We start from the raw sequence: 20835 nt of genomic DNA, 5'->3' as shown, positions 1-20835 counted from the left end.
TATATATATATATATATACGCGCATTCTTCTCAATACGGAGAAATGATTTTTAAACTTCGTGAGCGAAGCTAGGGAACCAAAAACTCATGCCAATACACGCACATCTTCGCGCCACGCTCCTTACACCATCGTGTACGATAGGGAAAGAACTCGTAAAAAAAAATAGGCGAGACGAAGAGTTATTGCACTGCGGACTTCCGTCGTAAAAGATGGTGGCAATGAGAGAAACTGAGACGCATTTTCAGTACCCGCCATCCCGCATGAGCACCGGGGGTCGGTGATTCCTGCCTGACAGTAAATCCGAAAGGTAGTGTAATGATGATTAATATACGAAATAATATGAACATTCTGCTCGAGAAAAATAAAATCAAATTCCTTTTAACACTCGCCTTGGAGAATCTAATTCAATATCATACCCCTCCACACGGCACAAAGTTTAATTAATGATCCATCTGAGACACTTGTGTGACCTCAAACGCGTGTCGATAACGCACGAATGAGGGAAGATTTAAAAACGCAATAAGGGGCGCGAATGACAACTGTTGACAGTCGTAGATACGATCGCAAACTATTCACAATAATTCGGACAGTGACCCAGCGAGAGCAAATATAAGAGTCACGTTCCAATGAAATGTACGTACGTGAGAGGTAAAAACTCCAAAAACGTTCGGGGAAGAGTCCGCCAAGCGATTCAATCAAGAAGAAAGCGATTAGAACGAAATAAATAATTCATTTTTGCGGAAGGACACAAATCGATTCAATAGTGTCAATCGAGGACACATTTTGGAGGAATCGGATACGATAAATATATATCAAGGAAGAGTTTGAACTGAAATCATGTCCTAACTATCAAGACTATTATTATGCTGTTCTTTTAGGGACTTTCTGAGAGTTGTGTCTATATATAAACCATCCGAAATTCCACACAATACGACGTAATATATCCAAAACTCATCACGAGAATCGCCGTGCCTAACACTCCCACGGATGGAAATATTTCGATGACCCAACCAAAACTCGATGAAAAGTCGACAGCCTTTGAGTTAACTGTATTAAAAATTTCACGTACCTTCCAACCAGCAGAACTGTTACTGTCCCCTTTATCCTTGAAGTAGGGGACATTCTGCACCATCCACTCGTAAATCTGCGACAGCGTCAACCTCTTGTCCGGGGCACTCTGGATGGCCTGAGTAATGAGATCCGCGTAGGACATGTTGCCCCACGCATTCCGACGACTCGAGTTCTTCTTGGGGAGCCCTCCCGGGGCCACCGGGGCGCCGGCGACACCGACCGCCGTTGGAGACACGCCGACGGCCACCGCGCCACCGCCCGCCGACACCATGGAAGTCGGCGGGCCGTCCGGCATCACTCCCTGCCCGCCGATGACCCCCATGGTGCCGACCACCACGCCGCCGACCACTACGTCCCCGTCCCCGGGGTAGTTGTCCGGCCTTGGTAAAGGCCATGTGTTCGAGCGGGCCCTCTGCTGAGGCTCGAACCCAGGCTCCACGTCCAAGGGGGAGTCCATCATTGCCACTGCCGTGAAGTCTTCCGCCACACTGATACACACGTATTATTTTTCTCTCTCGTTACAAATTCCTGGCGAACCCACACGAATCACCGTCCTCCTCCTTCGCTGCCCTCCTGTAATATCTCTTCCCCTCTCACTCACTCACCTTATTTATCTTCTTCTCGCCTCTTTTGTTTATCTCTCGTCTCTTTCCGATTCTTTTTGATTCTTTTCTACCACGCGGAGCTGTAAGGGGGACAGGGAGCGGGAAGGCCGGGGGCTTCGGAGGCCGGTTCGCGGGCGATGGGGTCACCGCGGAGGCGACGCATGTCCAGCGAAGCCCCTCTCCTAGCTAAGGGGCGGCACCGAGTTGATAAGGAATAGGGGCCAGGGGGGAGGGGAGGGAAGAAGGTGATGTGGAAAGATTCTTGCACCAACTCGAAACTTATAAACACGACAAAATGAAGAAAAACGACAGTGGATCGAGTTCACCACGACATCCCATAGAAATCAACACAAACAATTGAAGACGCAGGAGACACGCCGGTAACTATGGGGGGGCTTCCAGGCGGCGGGATCGTAAACAAATAGATGAAAAACAACAAGCGGGAGGAATGAAGTTGTTCCGAGGTACGTATTCATGCGAATTCACCAAAGATCCCCACCGACGGATGAAAAAAAAACAAAAGGAAACGGATTCGCGCGTAAAGACGAACTGGAGATCACAACAATTCCACCGTTCACACTCGCGCACTCCAACTCCAAAACGTAACACTGCTCTTGCTTTGGGAGGGGGGAGGATAGGACTGTTTACGCCGGACGACAACAATCGCGTAGCTGCGTTTGAACGCGAGCGTACGTACGTATTCGTAACGTAGTGCACGTGACAGGCTTGCCTCGTCGGGACGGGGTCGGACGCGAACTCTTCGGAACACGATGTGTGACTGCGGAGGAAGAGGTCTCGGCGGCGGAGGAGGGGAGGGGAATGGGCAGAAGCGGGAGGAGGTAGGGGAGGGGAGGCCACTTCCCCTACCGCGGTTGCGCGCGCTTTTCCCCTCCCCTCCCCCTGCACTATCTCTCACACCGTTCTACTCAAAGTCCTCCCTCCCAACTCCTCCCCCGCCCTCCTCACTACTATCCAAAAGAGCTCCTCCACACACCCCCTCTTTCTTTCCCTCGCTATCTTCTCCTCTCCCTGTTCCCCTCAGCATTTCTTCCTTTCCTTCCCGTACCCTCTTCTCTTAACTCGGCCCCTTCCTCCACCTCCTCCTTCTACTCTTTCCCCTCTTTCCTCTCTTCTTTTCTCTCTTCTCTCTCTCTCTCTCCCCCGCCCATCCCCAAGGCAACGAGTCCGAGGACTGCGAGTGAAAGGGTGTGGGGGGAGGTTCGGAAAGGGGCCGGAGGGGATAGAAGAGAGGGGGGAAGAGGAGGCACAACTCGGCCTTGCTGACGTCACTCCCGTATGACCAAGACACGAGAAACGTACACACACACACACACGCGCGCGCGCGCACGCACACTGGCGCGCGCGAACAAACGCACACGCCCGCTACACGTGTGCATGTGAGCCTGACGAAAGAAAATCCAACTCTTTTTCCCGTTGCTTATCCTTAAAAGAAAAAAAAACCCTTTAGCTTCTTCGCCCACCACACGGGGTCCAAGGAAACCTCATGCCACCTCTGGCATGGACCGTAGCACGGCTAATAAACTTCCCTCATAAAACCTTCCCCCCCCGTCTTCGCCTAGTCAAGTCGTTCAGGCTGGTGCAGGCGTACCAAAATAATTAAATGCCCTTCACCCTGTTCACGCAGTTTTGCACTCGGTATTCGTGGTTCCCAGAAATGGCTTTTTTCCGTGTGGGTAGCATGGATATGTTTCTTAACCTTGGGCCGTCATCTCCGTAAAGGCACAGCTGATGACCAGCAGGCTCTGTTATAAGAAGGGCAAGAGAGAGTTATCAAAAGATTCATGACAGTCGAACAGTTACGCTCTAATTATTATTGGCAGTCAACTGTTGAAGTTAGGTTTTGAATGGGCACAGGCTAATCATCGCTAAATTTATTACCATCGTCAAACAAGACACAACCGAACTACCCGCAATACCGCTTACTTGCCTACCTCCCTTCATTCCGTCCAACAAGTCTATCCTATTCCTGTCCCTTCACCGTTTGCCTAGCGTTCTCCGCTCTACCTCACAATCTTCAACATCTCATTGCCAATCAAATTGCTCTGCATCCATATTTCTTGCCTCCTTCGGATTTCACCCAACAAATCCCCTCTCCTCCAATTTCAACATGCCTCGTTTGCTTTCCTTTCTTCCCGCTTCATATTTTCCTTTTCCATCTTTCTTCACACCCACATTTCAAAAGCATCCCAACCAGGCCTATGATCTTGCTTCTACGACCATGTTTCAATGCCGTACAAAATCAGGTTTCATGTCAAAGTTTATCGCTCTCTTGCTGACTCAATATTACTGTCATTAGCAGCCCAATAATGAGAGATACAGGAAGTACAGAAGATACGAAGACCTTGCGAGAGGTCCCCATAGACGAGAGGCCCTTACCGGTCATGGCAGGGTCGCCGAAAAAAATGTGTAGAGGCCTAAGGATAGTACTTTGAAGAATTTCAAGTGTTTCTGCAAATCTGTTCAATAAATTTATTTTAAAAAATAATAGTATTACTATCGGAACGAACCCTGTTGTTTTCTTGATTCAACATATTTTTTTACGTTTTTTAAGCAACAGTCGCGCCAAATTCACTTAGTATGTAATTTACTGGTAAACCGTACGCTTTAAAATTAAGTGTATGAAAGGAAGGAATTATCGTAGACATTTCTTGATACTTGAAGCGTGAATTTTGCCCAAGGGTTTCTTTAATCATTCCGCGTTTCATTACTTTTGATAAGAGGATGGCGTAGCCCGGCCGGGAAGGGAGCACCCTGGGCTACAGACAGAAGGCAATTCCCGAGCACGCATCTGGGCATCCTAAGTTTCACCCAAGCTGCGTGATTTTTCGGGTACCAGTTCTCCACGGGGAAATCATAGACGGCTCAAGGAAAGGATCTGGCCCCCTGATGTGCGAATTTCAAGAGCCGTTTTACTAGGTAAGCTCTATACTTACCTATCAAAAGTTCGGGTTGATAATTGTGGTGTGGTTACACCACGTATCTCGGATTGTTTTCTCCTAGATCTTTTGATTGAATTATGTAAAACGTTCATCTCGGTAACTAATTGAAAAATTAGGAGTCTGGCAATAAGTAAGAGGTCAGCGCAATCTTATCGGTCTCCCGAGACGTCATATCTGACTGTACGACAACATATCTAATGTCTTCGTGGTTCTTTATCAATTCAATGGCATATCAATCAAGCCAGTGCAGTTAATCAAATGCAATGAGAATGATTTCGGTGCATTTAATAGAACTCCTCAGTATCAGTGACTTTAAGGTCCTTGAACAAACGGAAATGCACTCGTCTTTATCTACTTCGCGATTAAATTGTCAAAAGGACAACCTTCTTTTCTAATCTTTTCATCGTAAAAGCCGCAGAAACGATCAGAAACACTCAGGGCAGGGCACGAACATAATGTCATTGCCTAAACTCTAGGTTCATGAATTAGAAAATCTAAAATTTTTACCTGATATCGCTGGAAAAAGGAAATTTACCACCTCGACGACACTTGCGGTGCAAGTTTCGAGACACGCGACAGGCAATACTCGTCGAAGAAGCTCCATTTTTGAGAGCAAGTAAAAGCTTAGGGGACTGAACATATGGGATTTTTTTTGGTGAATATTGTTTCAACTCTAGGTTTTTAAATGGTAGTCAACAGTCTACGCTATGTTTTCGATGGACGAACAAGTTTACCAAGGCTGCATGTCCAAGTCTCACCAAGGCTGCATTTCCAAGCTCACACATAATGCAGTTTATACGTGTACTTCAGGAATTAGGAATACGATCTGCCTTCCATCATCCTGTCCAACCTTCCTCTTCTCTTCCTCCCTACACCCCGCCTGCCTAACATTCTTTCCTCTATCGCAGTCTTCAACATTCCATTGCCAATCACTATGCTCTAAATCCACCTTTCCTGCCTCCTTTTGATCACTCATAACATTCCTCTGTCCTCCTTAACCATGCCCAGCACTTCCTCGTTTGTTTCCCTTTCTGTCCACTTAACCTTTCCCATCCTTCACCAAAAACACTTCTCAAAAAGCCTCCATATCTCCGCACATCACGCTTCTTCAATTATCACGTATCCGGGCCGTGCAAAATCACCATTAAAATCACATTTTTCACTAATCCTTTCTCGGAAACCTTACTCAATGTCCTATTCACAAATTCTGTCCTGTTTTCAAAACCTTCTTTGCCTCACACAGCTCTTCTTCTTATTTTAATATTTCGACCATGTTCGTGGAAAGCGCTTCCTCAATTGTTAAACTGTTCCAGATTTTATGCCATCTGATTTGAATGTGTAAATTGTATGCCCCTGATTTAGCTTTCATTCTGACTTAACTTAACCTTCCTATTTCTCGAAAATGTAATAATGTTTGTTTTTTTAACGTTGATTTTCTTCCCATATTATTTTCTAATACGCTCATTCTAATGACCGTAACCCTTTGGGTGACTAAAGCCAAATTGCTTGTTTAAATTTGGATTATTTTTTTCGTTAATTCCCAAACTAAATATTTTGGTCCTTTCAGGCACACAGCAACACTTCACGTCACATTTAATGGTGGATAACTTGTTTTTGGGATTGTATCATCATCACATCTTAATGTTGACGTATCTCATAATATCTTATACGAAACGCTTTGAAATGTGCCGTCAAAAATTACACAGACTGAATTAATAACTTGATTAATACCTAAGCAAGTCTCAGCACCATAAACGAGGTGTGTTCAGAAAATAACGGGAATTTTTAATTTCGCGGGTTTGGGAAGACCGATTGTCAATTTTTTTTATTATTATGTTGTTATAAATGCCCCTAAAGTATGATACAATTTTCAGCTGCATTAATTGTTTACTTTGTCTATGGCAGCCGCTCTAATGTTAGGCGTGTTTATATACGCTCGGCGATTTTCGTTTGTTAAAAAAAATAGATCAAAGAATTTGTATAAAGCCTTAGTTTCGACGTCATATCCGTAAACCTATGTTTCGTTAACTGTTATAACACGTTTCAGTCATTCTGTGCATCGTCGTTGACTTCACTTAGTGACTCATGAGCTACTTTCATTCGTCGCTGTTTTTGTTCAAAATTCAACAATTTTGGAGCAAATTTTACTGTCACGCGTTTCATACCCAAAATATTCGACAATATTTCATGGCATGAACCAATTCCACATGCCAACATCATCAGCGACCTCTCTGATTATGACTCGGCGATCATTCATGACCGTTTCTTTCACTTTTTCCACGTTTTCATCGGTTGTTGATGTGCTAGGGCTTTCGTCATCTTCAACGTCTTCACGGCCATCTTGGAAACGCTTACACCTCTCGTAAACTCTTTTTTTACTCATAGCAGACTCACCATAGGTATTTGTTAACATCTCACACATTTTTTTACACTTAATTTCTTTTTCTACGCAAAATTCGATACCCATTTTTTTCAATCTTTTTTAACAAACGAAAATCGCCGAGCTCATTAAAATATGAATAACCATAGAGCGGCTGCCACCGGCAAAGAAAACAATGAATACAGCCGAAAATGTTATCATTCTTTAGGGACATGTATACCAACATAACAATATATTTTGACCATGTCTCCAAACCCGTGAAATTTAAAAATTCCCGTTATTTTCTGAACACACCTCGTATACGCCAGAGATGTGCTTGCATGGTGAAGGAAAATCCAAAGGAAAACAAAATGATGTAACTATCACAAAGTAGTAATTCCAGGTTTTATTCATTAAAGTAGACTAGAATAAAGTAGGGTATTTGGAGAAGTTCACGTATTTAGGAAAGCCATTCAGGGGTAAATGGGTGTAATAAAGGGGCAATAGTTGTAGAATTGCATTAGAGAAACAGACATTTGCAAGAAAGAGAAAATTGATGACGGATACACTGAGTAAAGATGTAACTAAAAAATTTATTACCTCAATATGAAGGTTAGTACTTTATGAATATGAAAATCTCTACGTGAGGAAAAAGGATGAGCGTAGACTGAAGATTTGGATACGTCTGAGAATAGAGAAAATAAGTTGAACAGAGAGGAAGACAAACTCTTGAGTTTTTAAATAGGCTGGGCGAAGTTGCTAAGGAAATCCGAAAATGGCAGAGAAAGTGGATGGAGGTAATTTTGAAAGGCAATGAGATGTTGATACAGCCGTGATAGAAGGATGAACGTTTGGTTAGCGGAGTAGCGGATGGAAGGAAGAATAGACTTTTTTATAGACAGCATGAAGAAAGGAATAAAATAATGCGAAGAAAGGGTAACCAATTGCAATACTAAGAAGTAAATCCGTCCAATTCCTATCTATAAATGGGTAGTATTCCTTTAATGGAAGAAAAATCATCCCAGCAATCTCCTTTTATAGCAAATATTGAGCCAATATAAAAGAAGAAAAAATAGGGAATGCCTCTTATTAGACGGAAAGTTGACGAATCCCTGAAAAAATTGAAGGGATAAGATCGCTCAAGGAGTTAATGGAATTCCTGGTGACCTAATTAAATACGGGGGAGGAACGTGATTCATCCAGTTAGGGTATACATGATAACATGCATGAACAAGAAAGAATCCCATTGGATTCCAAGAAAAGGAAGGCAACATGGTTTCAATTGTGGAGAAAAAAAACAAAACGAGATACGAGCAGTACCATCTTCACTCACACTTCTGAAATACTTACTAGAATTATGCACATGAAAGCATTGAAAGCAAAATGAATGGCATGGTTATGGAAGACAATTTCGGCTCGATAAGGAAGGATGGAAAAGGAAAGGAAACATTTTAAGCTTGCATGTCACTTTCTTCTTCAGGACTTCGTAACATTTGCCTTCTTCCATGCTGTCCAAAAAACCTATCACCTTCCGTTCTGTTCTACATTTAACCAACAGCTATCCTTCTATAACAGCCTTCGACATCCTGCCACTATTCCACGTATCCTTTGCACGCTTTTCTGCCTTCTTAAGAATTTTCCCAGCAACCTTCTCTAAACCATTTGGAAAGAAAATCACTTTGTTACCTAAAATACTTCTATCACTGTTCATTACCTACCTGTCAAATGGTGACTTACCATTTAGTAGTTTTCAAAGCGAATATTGCATGCCTGGTTTAGAATCACCCCCTACCGCACGCCTTGGCAGTGGTTCGCATATTATTATGGAGATGTAAATGGAAAAAAAGAAAATTCTCAAAAAATCGCATTTCTTTTTTTAAGGAAGGAATTGAATAGGGTTCGATCGGGAAAGAAAAAACTTTTTGGCGCTTTTTTGGGATTGTTTCATGTCAATGCAACAATTTCAGACTGTAAAAATCATTCGCCTTGACTGAGATCCCAGTCAAGACGAATGATTTTTACACTCTGAAATTGTTGCATTGAAATGCACATTAGCGGATGACTCCGTTAAAAGTTACTGTTGTGGCATCTCCCGCAGTTTATTTGGAATTTGTTTCGTGTGTATTTTCATGGTCCTTAGTTTTTTTCAATATAATTATTTAGAGCCAATGAAAAACTTAAAATAAGAAAGCAACGACAAACTCCCAGGAAGGAAGGAAAAGATGATTCAGGGTTTATTGACTAGCAGCGGAATGTCGAAAACTGTGATTGGAGAGAGGTTAAGATAATTAAGGAGGCTGTGGGCGAATTCACTTTGCAGAATAGTGACTTGTGGTAACTGAATTGCTTCGTAATAGTATTCCACACTTTTCACTCGCAAATTGTAGAAAATTACCAAATGGTTCATTTACAATTGGTTAAAATTGACTTGGCACGTTGGACGGAATCAAAGGAGGACCAAGGTACGTGAAGTTAAAGGAGGGTCTATTATAATGTATAATGTCTGTTTATTGCAATGTGTAGGGCCCGTCGAAAACCCAAAGATATCCCATGGTATATCAGGATCTGTCAGTGTCTTAGGGTTTACCGTCCAAGGATTTCCAAAAAAACTTCCTATAATAAATAAATACGTACCCATTCATTAACAATTAATATTTTCTTATCATTATGCCAAATTCACCGAGAATCAATGGCTCTTTTTATCTTTTTTCATGATGCAATAAGTAAATATAACTGATGTGTTTTGTCTTCCACTATATGAACCGCACTCTTGTCTAAATAGACAGTGTTCTGGTAAGTCTTCTAGGCTCGGGAAGACTTAACAGTTTTATAATATCAAGCACACTATCTCTGGTACATATTAAAATTTAGCCCATCCAAGGAAGAAAATATTTTTTTTTAATTTGACAAAAAAAACAAATATTTTTTCATATATTTATCGACCGTCATACAGCCATTAATAAAATTAATAACTCCTCTGTCACAAGGATATTTCATCCCTTAATAATAACAAATAATCATTTTGAGATTTCAAATATTTCATCATGTTGAGGACAGAAAGTGAATAAATTATTCCACTTTCAATCTCTTATCCATTGGGGGCCTTCCCCAAGTGCCTACTGATCTACCGGGTTCGTAACTGGCCTACCATGATAGCTGAAGCAGGTGGAGTGGAATCACAGACCTGAGCATAAGGGAAAGTTCAGGAGTACGAGCACAAATGGAGTGATGTGTGACTTGTATGAAAAATAATGGCCACGGGTATTAGAGCTTCCTTGAATATTCTAAAACCAGCAACATGTGTTCGAAATAACTCGCAATAATAAGAGTACTCGTAGTTTTCCAGGTTAGGGTAGGATTTACTGGACCATGACACAACAAAATACTGCACTCCTGAACCATAACTAAGATGAAAAAATATGTACTCCCAATACTATATATTACCATAGCTCATTTTTTATCTCTGTATTCTCTCTACTTCCCATAACTGCATCCAATGCCGACTCATGTCTTCCCTCTATCTCTCTCTTCCAGCATTCTCCCTTTTGTATCACCATCTTTAGCATCCCATTACTAATACCCTGCATACATTTCTCATTCTTGCATTCCTGCATTCTTCTATTTTCTACCTACAGCCGTTTCTCTTCCCCTACCATCAGTAGAACTTCATAATTTATTTTAATTTCCGCCTATTACATTATTTTCTCGATTTTTCGCCACGCCCACATCTCAAAACCTCCAATCTACTCTTTTCCTCTTGCCACAACGGCCACGTTTCCGACCTATCCTCCGAACCATAGAAATAACGAATGCAATACAACCCTACACCATGAAATGTGTCAGTGAATATTGACGATATTGGTGGTCCACGTTGTTATTTCCTTGCTCGTTATTAGCGCCAGATCAAGCTATGCGAGAGCATCAAGTGAAGTCTAATATTGACACCCTTTCCATCTAAATACGAACTTTATTTGCGACATTCCCTTGCCATTCGATAACTATTAGGGGGTGGTAAAAATTTAAGACTGTACAATAGAATTTTTTCTTGTCTTCAACATCTTCAAAACTTTGATAGATGGAACGTAGTTGTGCCCGGTGCGGAAACATGGGCGTAGAGTGGAAGTTTTTCAGATGAGGCGTTGAAGAAGAATTAAAAATGTGAACTGGACAGAAAGAAAAACATACGAGAAAGTGATAGGTATAGTGGGGTAAGAAAGTGATTTGTTGGGATAAATCTGAAGGAGGTAGGAGAAATTGATGAAGTCTTTTGATAGGAGATGGAATGTTGAAGACTAAGGCAAGTGAGGAAGAAGCAGGAAGAGGATAGAAATTTTGGATGAAATGAAGAGAGGAAGGAAGTATTCGACATTGAAGAACGGTTTAATTTAGTGTGAGGTTCCAGGCCGTGCCTTGTTAGACGAAGCTAAGAAATGTAGCGGCGATGATCCGTATACGTCCATCCAAAAACCTCTTTTAAACGATAGATTATTACTGCTAATAACAATAACAATAATAATAAGAAGATACAACATACAGGTATTCCAATATGGGATAAGGTTATCGTGATGGCTTTTAAATCATATAATTTGTTCGGAAAATAAATGACGAATTATTTTATCAGCAAAAAAAAAACGGTCGAAAAATGCCAAATATTTAAATTTTGTTACGAAATCTTACAAATTGGTCGGTTTTGGCGAAGTGGACGATTCTAAGTTAAAAAGAGGGAAAGAAAAAGAAAGATGGTAAAACGAGGAGAATAACACGGGAAAGGAAGGCAGGAGAGGAGAGGGTGAGAAGGAATAAGGGAAGAAAATAGTATTGCACAAAAAAGGGAACCACTTGAAGACCAATTACTAAATGAAGGCAGATAAGAATAATTTCAGGGTATGGATAGGAAATTTACTTTATGTTTTATGATGAAGGCCTTGTCGTAGAGTAGTGTTACTTACTTACTTGGGAAACGATGGATTCCACGATTTATGAGTATCATGGTGGCATCAAATTGAAAGAGGAATGAGAAACAAGAATGGACAAGACGCGATTGGGGATGGGAAGGTGAACGCCTTTTTCTTTTTTCTCCTAAACTTTTCCGTTTTCTCCTCTCCCTTTATTCTTCTAATTTTTAACTAATTTCAACATCCTTTTCCATAAAGATTTAAATTGTGAAATAATGATGGACTACAGCTATACAATTTCTATTTACGAGATATGACAATCATATTGCAATTGTATTTAGTATTATTATTTAGTATTGTATTTAGTATTAAGTGGGGATTATTATACCAATGAGCGTTGTGAATAAGACGTAACATAATCTGCCATTATGTTTGGATGCAGAATTTAAAGGTAAATTGGTGTCAATTTAATAAGATTAAAAAAACAATTAATAACGTTAGACTTAGTTCTAATAAGAAAATTAAGCCTAAGATCTTGTAGGTATAAGCAGAAAATTTACATTATTATTGTACATAATCCACAGGATAAGATTTGGATGAAGGTTATGGATGGATACAATGACCAAATAAATATCTGGTCTCTACTAACAAATCACGTGAGTTTTTGCATGAGGCTCGGTGGTTGTTGATTCTGATATTGAGGGGTGTGGTGCACTAGATGGTGGTGGTCAATATCAGAATCAACAACCACCGAGCCTCATGCAAAAACTCTTCCCTAATTGATATACTCCCTATCCCCAAACACGCCTCCGAACACAACACTCCCTTTGATAAATGCTATAGTGTATCCATCATAGCATCCCTCCCACCCTCTGATCCTCCACTGAAACTGAAAACATTAGACCAATCCTTCATCTGGCTCTTGGAGTCTTGCAATAGGCCAGGAATCAATATTAGGCATTAATTACCCTGCTCCAATTATATTTTCATCCCCCCTCCACCCCCATCACCTTCTACATTTTCCCCACCCTTCTAACGCTGCCCCTCCAAACCCTTCCCTTCGGAATTCTCTCCCCACCTTCCCCTTCCATCCATCGCTCCAGCCCTCGTATTCCCTTCAGTTCTGTCCCTCTCTTCCTTGATAAAGGTGGTCACGACCACCGAAAATTCGAAAAATAGTGAGTCTCTTTTTTGGGTGTTTCTGTGTTTTTGTCTGTGTCCATTAGTGCTAAGTGTTTTCCATTATTTATATATATATATATATATATATATATATATATATATATAGAATAATACAAAGGACATTTTTTCCCTTAAACTTTAGTAATCTGTAATGACGTGAAACATGGAAATGTTTTCGGTATCACTCATAGTAGCCATGATAACCTATAAACGGTTTAGTAGAAAACATTTTAACATTTGTATTTGTATAAAAATATTAGTACGAGAATTAATATTTGGTACTATACCATTTAAGGTAAGTTTTGGATGTACACCACCTATGCAACTGTACAACGATATATTCCATTGCCTTTACCAACAAAGCACAACCAGACATTCGACGCCGTAGTAAGCCCCTCATAAATTCCGCATGCTCCCTCCCTCCCTTCAATCTGCCCAATATGCCTATCCTATTCCTACCCCTTCCTCGTTTGCTTAACGTTCTCCTCTCCATATCACATTCTTCAACATCCCATCGCCAATCAAAATGTACCGCATCCACTTTTCTTGCCTCCTTATGATTTCTCCCAACAATACCCTCTTCTTCAACACAATAAATAGCACTTCCTCGTTTCTTTTCCTTTCAATCCACTTCAACTTTTCCATCTCTCTCCACACCCATATCCCAAAAGCCACCAGTCTACGCATTCTACTTCAACGATCATGCTTTCGCGCCATACAAAACCACTTTCCACATCAAAGTTTTGGCTAGTTTCTTCTCAACATCCTTACTTTACGTTCGTGTCATCAATTTCGTCCTCCTTGCGTAAGCTTCTTTGCCAAAAGCGATTCTTCTTCTTAAGTCTCTGCCACTTTGACCATATGGATGTCGAAAATTTGCGTTCTTTGGTGTTTGACATTTCATAGAAGAGTGAACAAAGTAGCTTGACAACGAATCAAAGAAGCCTTGGACATCAGGACCATCAGAAAGTTTCCAGTGCACCGAAGGAACTCCTACGGAAGCGACCTCGGCGTCCATTGAATCATGGCTTCGAAGTTGTGAAAAATATGTACGCCTGCAGTGAGATTATGTCTAGAAATAGCAGAAATTTCAATTTTCTGGTGTAAGCAATTGCTCGTAAACTAAATTAGGAGCATTTTTAATGGTTAAAACACCTTGTAGACTTGAATTACAAAAAAAGGTTTCATAAGAATATTTCATTAAAAAGAATCTATCCTTTTCGTAATATTCCGTTTAAATTATGTATCATCCAAATACCAAAACTGTGTTTTGCGTAAAATTCTCACTTCATAGTTCACTGATCTGTTCTGGACTACTCATGTACAACGCCATGATTATGACGTTTTTGAATATTCCACTTAAATATTAAACATTAAATTATTACTGACCTCCTCCATCATTAAGTTCCTCATTCATTACTGTTTTTAGAACGATATATTAATTTTCGATATGTTATTCTTTCCACATGTATCTTATTGTCGGCCTCGAAATATTTTATTGACTCCTTGCTCCTAACTGAACACCCAAACAATGTGAAAAGACGAAAATTTACGCATTATCTACATATCTACAAATTTTACCCTGTCTACGTGTAGTTTACACGCAGAAAATACTTGTCTACGCCAATATCCACACCACTTACCGAATCGCATAGGTGTCGCAGTGGTAACAAGGGACTTCTTGGATTGGGACGATCGCGCCATCTCTCCGGGAAACTTCAAACTACACCGCTATCTTAGGGGTGGTTCCGCCCAGGGCAGAAGCACTATCGCAGTGGTCGGAGAACTGGGGTAAATTACCCCAAAATGGGATGGAAATGGAGATATCGGGGATAATGAAGGGTCGTTAAAATATAAAATGATGTTTCACGGGCGGAGATTAAAGTGCAGGCCCAATTCCATGCGGGATTATTTCTTGCGACGGAGAAATCTTCCGCCAATAATTCACCTAAACATTCATCCGTATTGCACGCATTGAATACATCATTACAATTGATTGCCTTTTTCACTGTTGAATGATGCTACCACTCAAAACGATATTTTTGTTTATTTTCCTTTGGGTGGGATGTTTCGATGTCCATTGAGGGGAGATCGCGCCTTACGCTTTCATTGCATTACGAACGTATTCGTCCCGTGGAATTTTCCAGTCTATTTTCTCTAACATTAAATACTAAACGCGGTTAGCCTTTGGTGCAATGTCGCGGATTTCATTTGTTCCGCCCGGGGCGGTCCTTGTGCTCGGGGACACTCTGCAAAAGCCCCGGGAGGCACAAACTCAAGCTACTCATCTAAACCATAGAGCTGCAGTGTTTACTCTTTAATTCGTTCAAGGTATCCTAAATATTTAAAGGTGGGTTTTATACGATTCCGAACGACTATTATCTTCTACGATTCAGTATTTTCTTCCGGTTGTTCTCCTTATTTAATTCATTATTCTTATTAATTTCTTCATGCAATGACGTTGAAACTTCTTAGCCATAATGTCGAAAATGTATTATTACCCCCATCATATTACAGTAGTCGAGAACGTGCCGATAAAATTAGAGAGATTAAGTTTAGAACAGATAGATTTAAGATGTCATTTTTTCTACAAACGAAAAAGGATCAGAATAGCATTGTACGACCGCGGTAGGGGTCAAAACATTCTGGTTGAAATTAGTCTGGTGCGTAGTCTCCCCCTCCCACACACTCTAGAGGTGGCTTGAAGGGTACTAAAATATCTAAAAAAAATATCTTCAGTACTTCAGCCTACCTTCAGGTTGTACACAAAGCCTACGAGGGTGGTCTGAAAGGTTTCCGACCTCAGAAAATTTCAGAAAAGATGTCTTGTATCTTTATTTGGTCGGAAACTTTTCAGACCACCCTCGTACTATTCCCTCCTCCGCCTACGTCGCTTACCCAACCATTATCCCCTCTATAACAACCTTTCAAAATTTCCTCCTTCCACTTTGTCTGCCTTATTCGGATTTTACCGGCAACTTCCCCTCTTCGCCCACCCTATCTAAAACTTCAAGATTTCATTTTCATTCTGTCCATCATACGCAATTTCTCCATTTTCTTCCACCACATCCACATCTCAAAAGTCTTCAATCTTTGCCCATCCTCTTGCCTAAAACACCAGTTCTAACATTCGTACAGCACTAAGCTCCATACTAATGCCTTCATCAAAATTTTCTTCAAATCTTCTTTAACGATAAGGGATATTGGATGGGAATGGGCTCTCATTGAACGAATACGTAAGGCACAAAAATATTGGACGGAAGAGCTATCAGAGCGCAGGTTTTCAGAGCTGCAAGTCAACTCACAAGGTTTCTGAAAAACAATTTCAAATGTATCGTAAAAAACACTAAACTACGAATTTCCTGAAATTAAATGGGATAAATAACTGGAAAATATTTATTTACATACGAAACAGTCCTGTTCAAGCTAACTACGAGAGTTTGAAAATTATTAAAATTATCGAGAAACGGACACCAAGTTGCGCTAATTAATCGGAATTATGAAGAAAAATGTCAGTCCACAGTCAGTCTATCTTATGATTGAAATACTGATGATCGTTTGGAGGAAATGAGATCTAATTAGCAGCATCATTTTCAACGACACTGCCTCAGGCAAAACTCTTTACAAATTCCTCATGGTAGGAGTGAATGAACTAACTTTTCATTTTTCACGTTTTTTTTACGATCACGACCATGGTTTCGTAGCAAGGCTACGTCTTGGGTTGAATAGGCATCCCTGGTACGAAGCCATAGTCGTGAACAATTAAAAATTCATGAAGAAACTGCAACCTTAGCTCATTTACTCCCACCATATCATTTCCAACCAATTTCCTTGAGGCCCTCCAAATTTAGTCGTCCGTATATCACGAATATGATATAAGTGAATTAGATGCCGGAAACCATTGACGTAAGCAATCCATTTATCTCCGAGAAATGCGTGGCAGACAGCTCAAGATATCGATGGTTGATTGTAGGCGATATGCTCGCAGCTATGACGTAGATGTGCGCTAGTTATATCAGAAGTGGTGTTCGAGTTTTGTAATACCTACCATAGAAATTTAATACACACACATACACATGTGTATATGTGTGTGTGTATATGTACATAAAATTCTGCAGAGTAAGGGTGAAATTGGTGCGCTGTACAAAGTTAAATCTTTATCGGGAAGTAAGAAAGGAAGATCTATACTAACAGTTAGAGATAAGTCGGGTAAGATAATAGTTGACGCAGGAAAGATCCAAGAGAGATGGAAGGAATATATAGAAGAACTGTATAGTAAAGAACTTAGACCAACAAAGTTAGACATAGAAAAGGAACATGACGTAGAGGAAGATAGCTTAGGTCCAGGCATACTAGACGATGAGATAGAAAGGGCATTAAGGGAGATGAATCTAATTAAAGCCGTGGGGGTGGATAACATTCCCGCGGAACTATTGAAATGCTTAGGAAAGCGTGGGAGGAAGAGGCTATATGGGCTTATCCATAGTATTTATGAGGATGGAATCTGGCCGGAAGACTTTGTGAGATCCGTTTTAGTTCCTATTCCGAAAAATGTTAAGGCTACATCATGTGAGGACTACAGGACAATAAGTTTGATATCCCCCGCAGCTTAAGTTGTTCTCAGGATCATAAACAAAAGGATAGAGGGTAGGGCAAATGATTACTTAGGGGATGATCAGTTTTGGTTTAGGAAGGGGAGAGGTACGCGTGATGCCATTGCAGTAATGAGATTATTAACAGAGAGGAATACAGAATACAACCAGGAGGTATTTGCCTGTTTCGTAGATTTCCAAAAAGCGTTTGATAGAGTGAATTGGGAAAAACTAATGAGTATATTGAAGAAAATAGGAATAGATTGGAGGGAAAGGAGGCTAATCTGCAACCTGTACATGTCTCAGACTGCTCAGGTGCGGGTGAGGAGCGGGGAGTCCGGATGGGCAGTGTTAGGAAGAGGTGTAAGGCAGGGTTGCCCATTATCACCGTTGCTGTTCAACCTGTATGCAGAGGAAATGATTAAAGAGGCATGGGAGGAACTGGACGTAGGAATGCTGAGTGAATTGGAAATTCAGTGCGACAGGTATGGGATGAGAATAAATATTAATTAAACAAAGGTTATGCGATTTTCTAAAAAGAAAAAGGCTAAGCTGAACATTAAAATAGGAGGGCAAAAACTAGAGGAGGTAGAACAGTTTACGTATCTCGGTAGTGTTTTGGACCAACACGGTCAAAGTAGTAGGGACGTAAGAAGAAGAATTTCGCTAGGCAAAGAGGCTTTCACAAGTAGGAGGGAGTTGATGACGGGGACTTTGAGTAAGGATATTAAGAAAAGACTCGGAAAAACTTTGATATGGAGCGTAGCTATGCACGGCGCGGAAACGTGGTCATTGAAGCAGGAGGATATACGTAGAGTGAAGGCTTTTAAATATGGGTGTGGAGAAGAATGGAGAAGGTGAAATAGACAGAGAAGAAAACAAATGAGGAAGTATATGGTATGGTGGGCGAAGAGAGGGGTTTGTTGGGAGAAATCCTATGGAGGCAGGAAAAGTGGCTGAAGGGGGTATTGACCGGCAGCGGGATGTTGAATACTGTAATTGAGGGGAGAATGTTAGGCAAAAGAGGAAAGGGAAGGAAGAGGATAGGGATGTTGGACGGGATGAGATGCTGGATTTTGTGTTTTGTTAGGAGTCACAAAGTTTTTATTTAGTAGCTGTTCTAAACACACATATTTCAAAAGCCTCCAACCTGCCATCTTCTTACCAAAAACGACTAAGGTTCTGAACTATTGAAAGCGACGTTTCACATCGAAGTTTTCATTAGTCTCTTCTTTACACTGTAACTTCAAGTGTCTTCCATCAACTCCCACTTCTTTTTTAATGCTTCTTTACTTAACAAAATCCTTCTTCTGATGTCCCAACAACTCCTCCCTCCTTTCTGTCTAATCCATAAGACTTCCTAAATAGATGGAACTTATCTTCCTGTTAGGTCATTTCCCCTAACCTCAACTGCTTCAATCTTTATCTCATCCTTCCTTTTTCTTGATAATCTCACTACCTTCGTTTAAATATGATGAATTCTCATTTCACACCTAGCACATTAATTGTGATAGGCGTCAAGCAGCGGTTCTATACCTTTGGCTGACTGTCCAAACAATGTCTAATTATACGCAAAGCTAATCGTTTTCAATTGTCTACAATGCTTATTACGATGTCTTTAAAGCCTTGCCGAGGCCTAACCATTGTTAATAATTAATTATAATTTGAATCTTGCCCAATATGCCATTCTAGTGCAACAAAGTTAACAGCTAATGCGAGTTACGTGTCATCATTTACGATCAACAAACATGTCCGACTTTTTCGATTGTTTCCATTGTTGAAATGACGCAGTTGGAAGCTAATTGCAGTACGAATGTTAGCGATGGAAATACGGCACTACTGTCGCGAGTCCTGGAACGGTGTGTATCTTCCTTTTCGATCCCAGTCGTAAATCTTCGAATGAAATCTCCGATCGATCGCTGAAACACCCGCCAGTGTCTTCCGATCGAAGAATTGTCCAATGACTGTCCGGAGACAATTGAAGTTGGGCCCTCCGCATTCCCTCGAGCTGCTTGTGACCGGGAGATTGTTTTACGACGGGTGAGTTGTCACGCCGCCTGATTTAGCAGCACGCGTGACAGACAGCCCAACGACTGCGGCGCGGTGGTTAAAGGAATCATTTCCCCTCTTCCCTCTCTCTCTCTCTCTCTCTCCAGGCCCCTCCTCCATCCCGGCCGTCATTATGAGGGTCGTAAATTGAAAAGAGGAGGCAGGAGGCGAGAGTGCGTACGTGTGCGTGTGTGAGGGCCTAAGGGGATGGCGGCGCCGACTCCCGGATCCTACCTCTTCCCAATGGAGGCCCATTTGCGTCAATCACAACGGCCTCTCCGAACTCGGCCAACCATCCGCCGTCCGAAATTATGTAGATGCCGAGCGATATATTCATTTCCCAACGAAAATGAATATTTCGTTTAGCGCAGGAAGCAGACAACATGATCGGTTTGTTTACATGGAAAGATAAAGTGAATTAAAATCGTTACGAACTGCTTCCAGAGTAAACTCTCTATTATTTTTGGAAGGATTTCGATGTCCTATTATATTGTCTCCAAAAATAATGTTCCCATTTGACCAAAATCCAGCCCTCTATTCTTCTCTACTCAGTGTTCATTGCCTCACCCTTTGATATCTTCTCTGTTTTACCTTCTTATTTTTAATTTAATCTGTGTATTGGTCTCTTGGTCTTCCTTTACGGGATCTTCCCTTCGATTTTCCCTTCTATCATGTTTGTAATTAATGCATTGTGCATTGAAGTGCGTACAATTCGCCTAGTTCTCCCTGCCATAGAGTTCTCCATGTCATCCTTTCCTCTTTAGCTTATCCTTATACTTCCTTGGTCCCCAATTAGTCTATTCAATCTTCAGTATTCTCCTCCATCACTATGTCTCAAATGCTTCTATTCTTCGCTAGTCTACTTTCCCAATGTTCCATGTATCTGATCCGTAGAGTGCAATGCTCCACAAGAACTTTCAGGCGAACTGCTTCCTTTTTTCAAACCTTTAAGTTCTTTGAACAAATTCGCTGCCTATTCTTCGTGAACGACTTCTTAACTTGTGATATTCTTCTCTTGATGTCTGTGGAACTTCTTCAACCATCTAGTATCCTACTTCCCAGATAGATGAAGGATACCACTTTCCCTTGTGTCACTCCTCGGATTGTGACATCTGACTCCG

At 41.1% G+C, this 20835-nt stretch overlaps 1 protein-coding gene across 1 annotated transcript in view; it reads right to left on the bottom strand.

The window, feature by feature from the left end:
- foxo (forkhead box, sub-group O) overlaps positions 1-2431 on the bottom strand; it is a 165766-nt gene extending 163335 nt beyond the window's left edge. Inside the window, exon 1 of the mRNA XM_071599671.1 lies at positions 1071-2431. Coding sequence (XP_071455772.1) covers positions 1071-1532 — 462 coding nt within the window. The 5' untranslated portion in view covers positions 1533-2431. The remainder of the gene's footprint in view (positions 1-1070) is intronic.
- Between the last annotated feature and the right edge of the window lie 18404 nt (positions 2432-20835).

Source organism: Hetaerina americana, unplaced genomic scaffold (assembly GCF_022747635.1).
Source record: "Hetaerina americana unplaced genomic scaffold, ioHetAmer1.1.p SCAF_11, whole genome shotgun sequence".
Taxonomy (NCBI): Eukaryota; Metazoa; Arthropoda; class Insecta; order Odonata; family Calopterygidae; genus Hetaerina; species Hetaerina americana.
The sequence above is the reverse complement of the archived record's forward strand: the minus strand, read 5'-3'. Positions and strand labels throughout refer to the sequence as shown.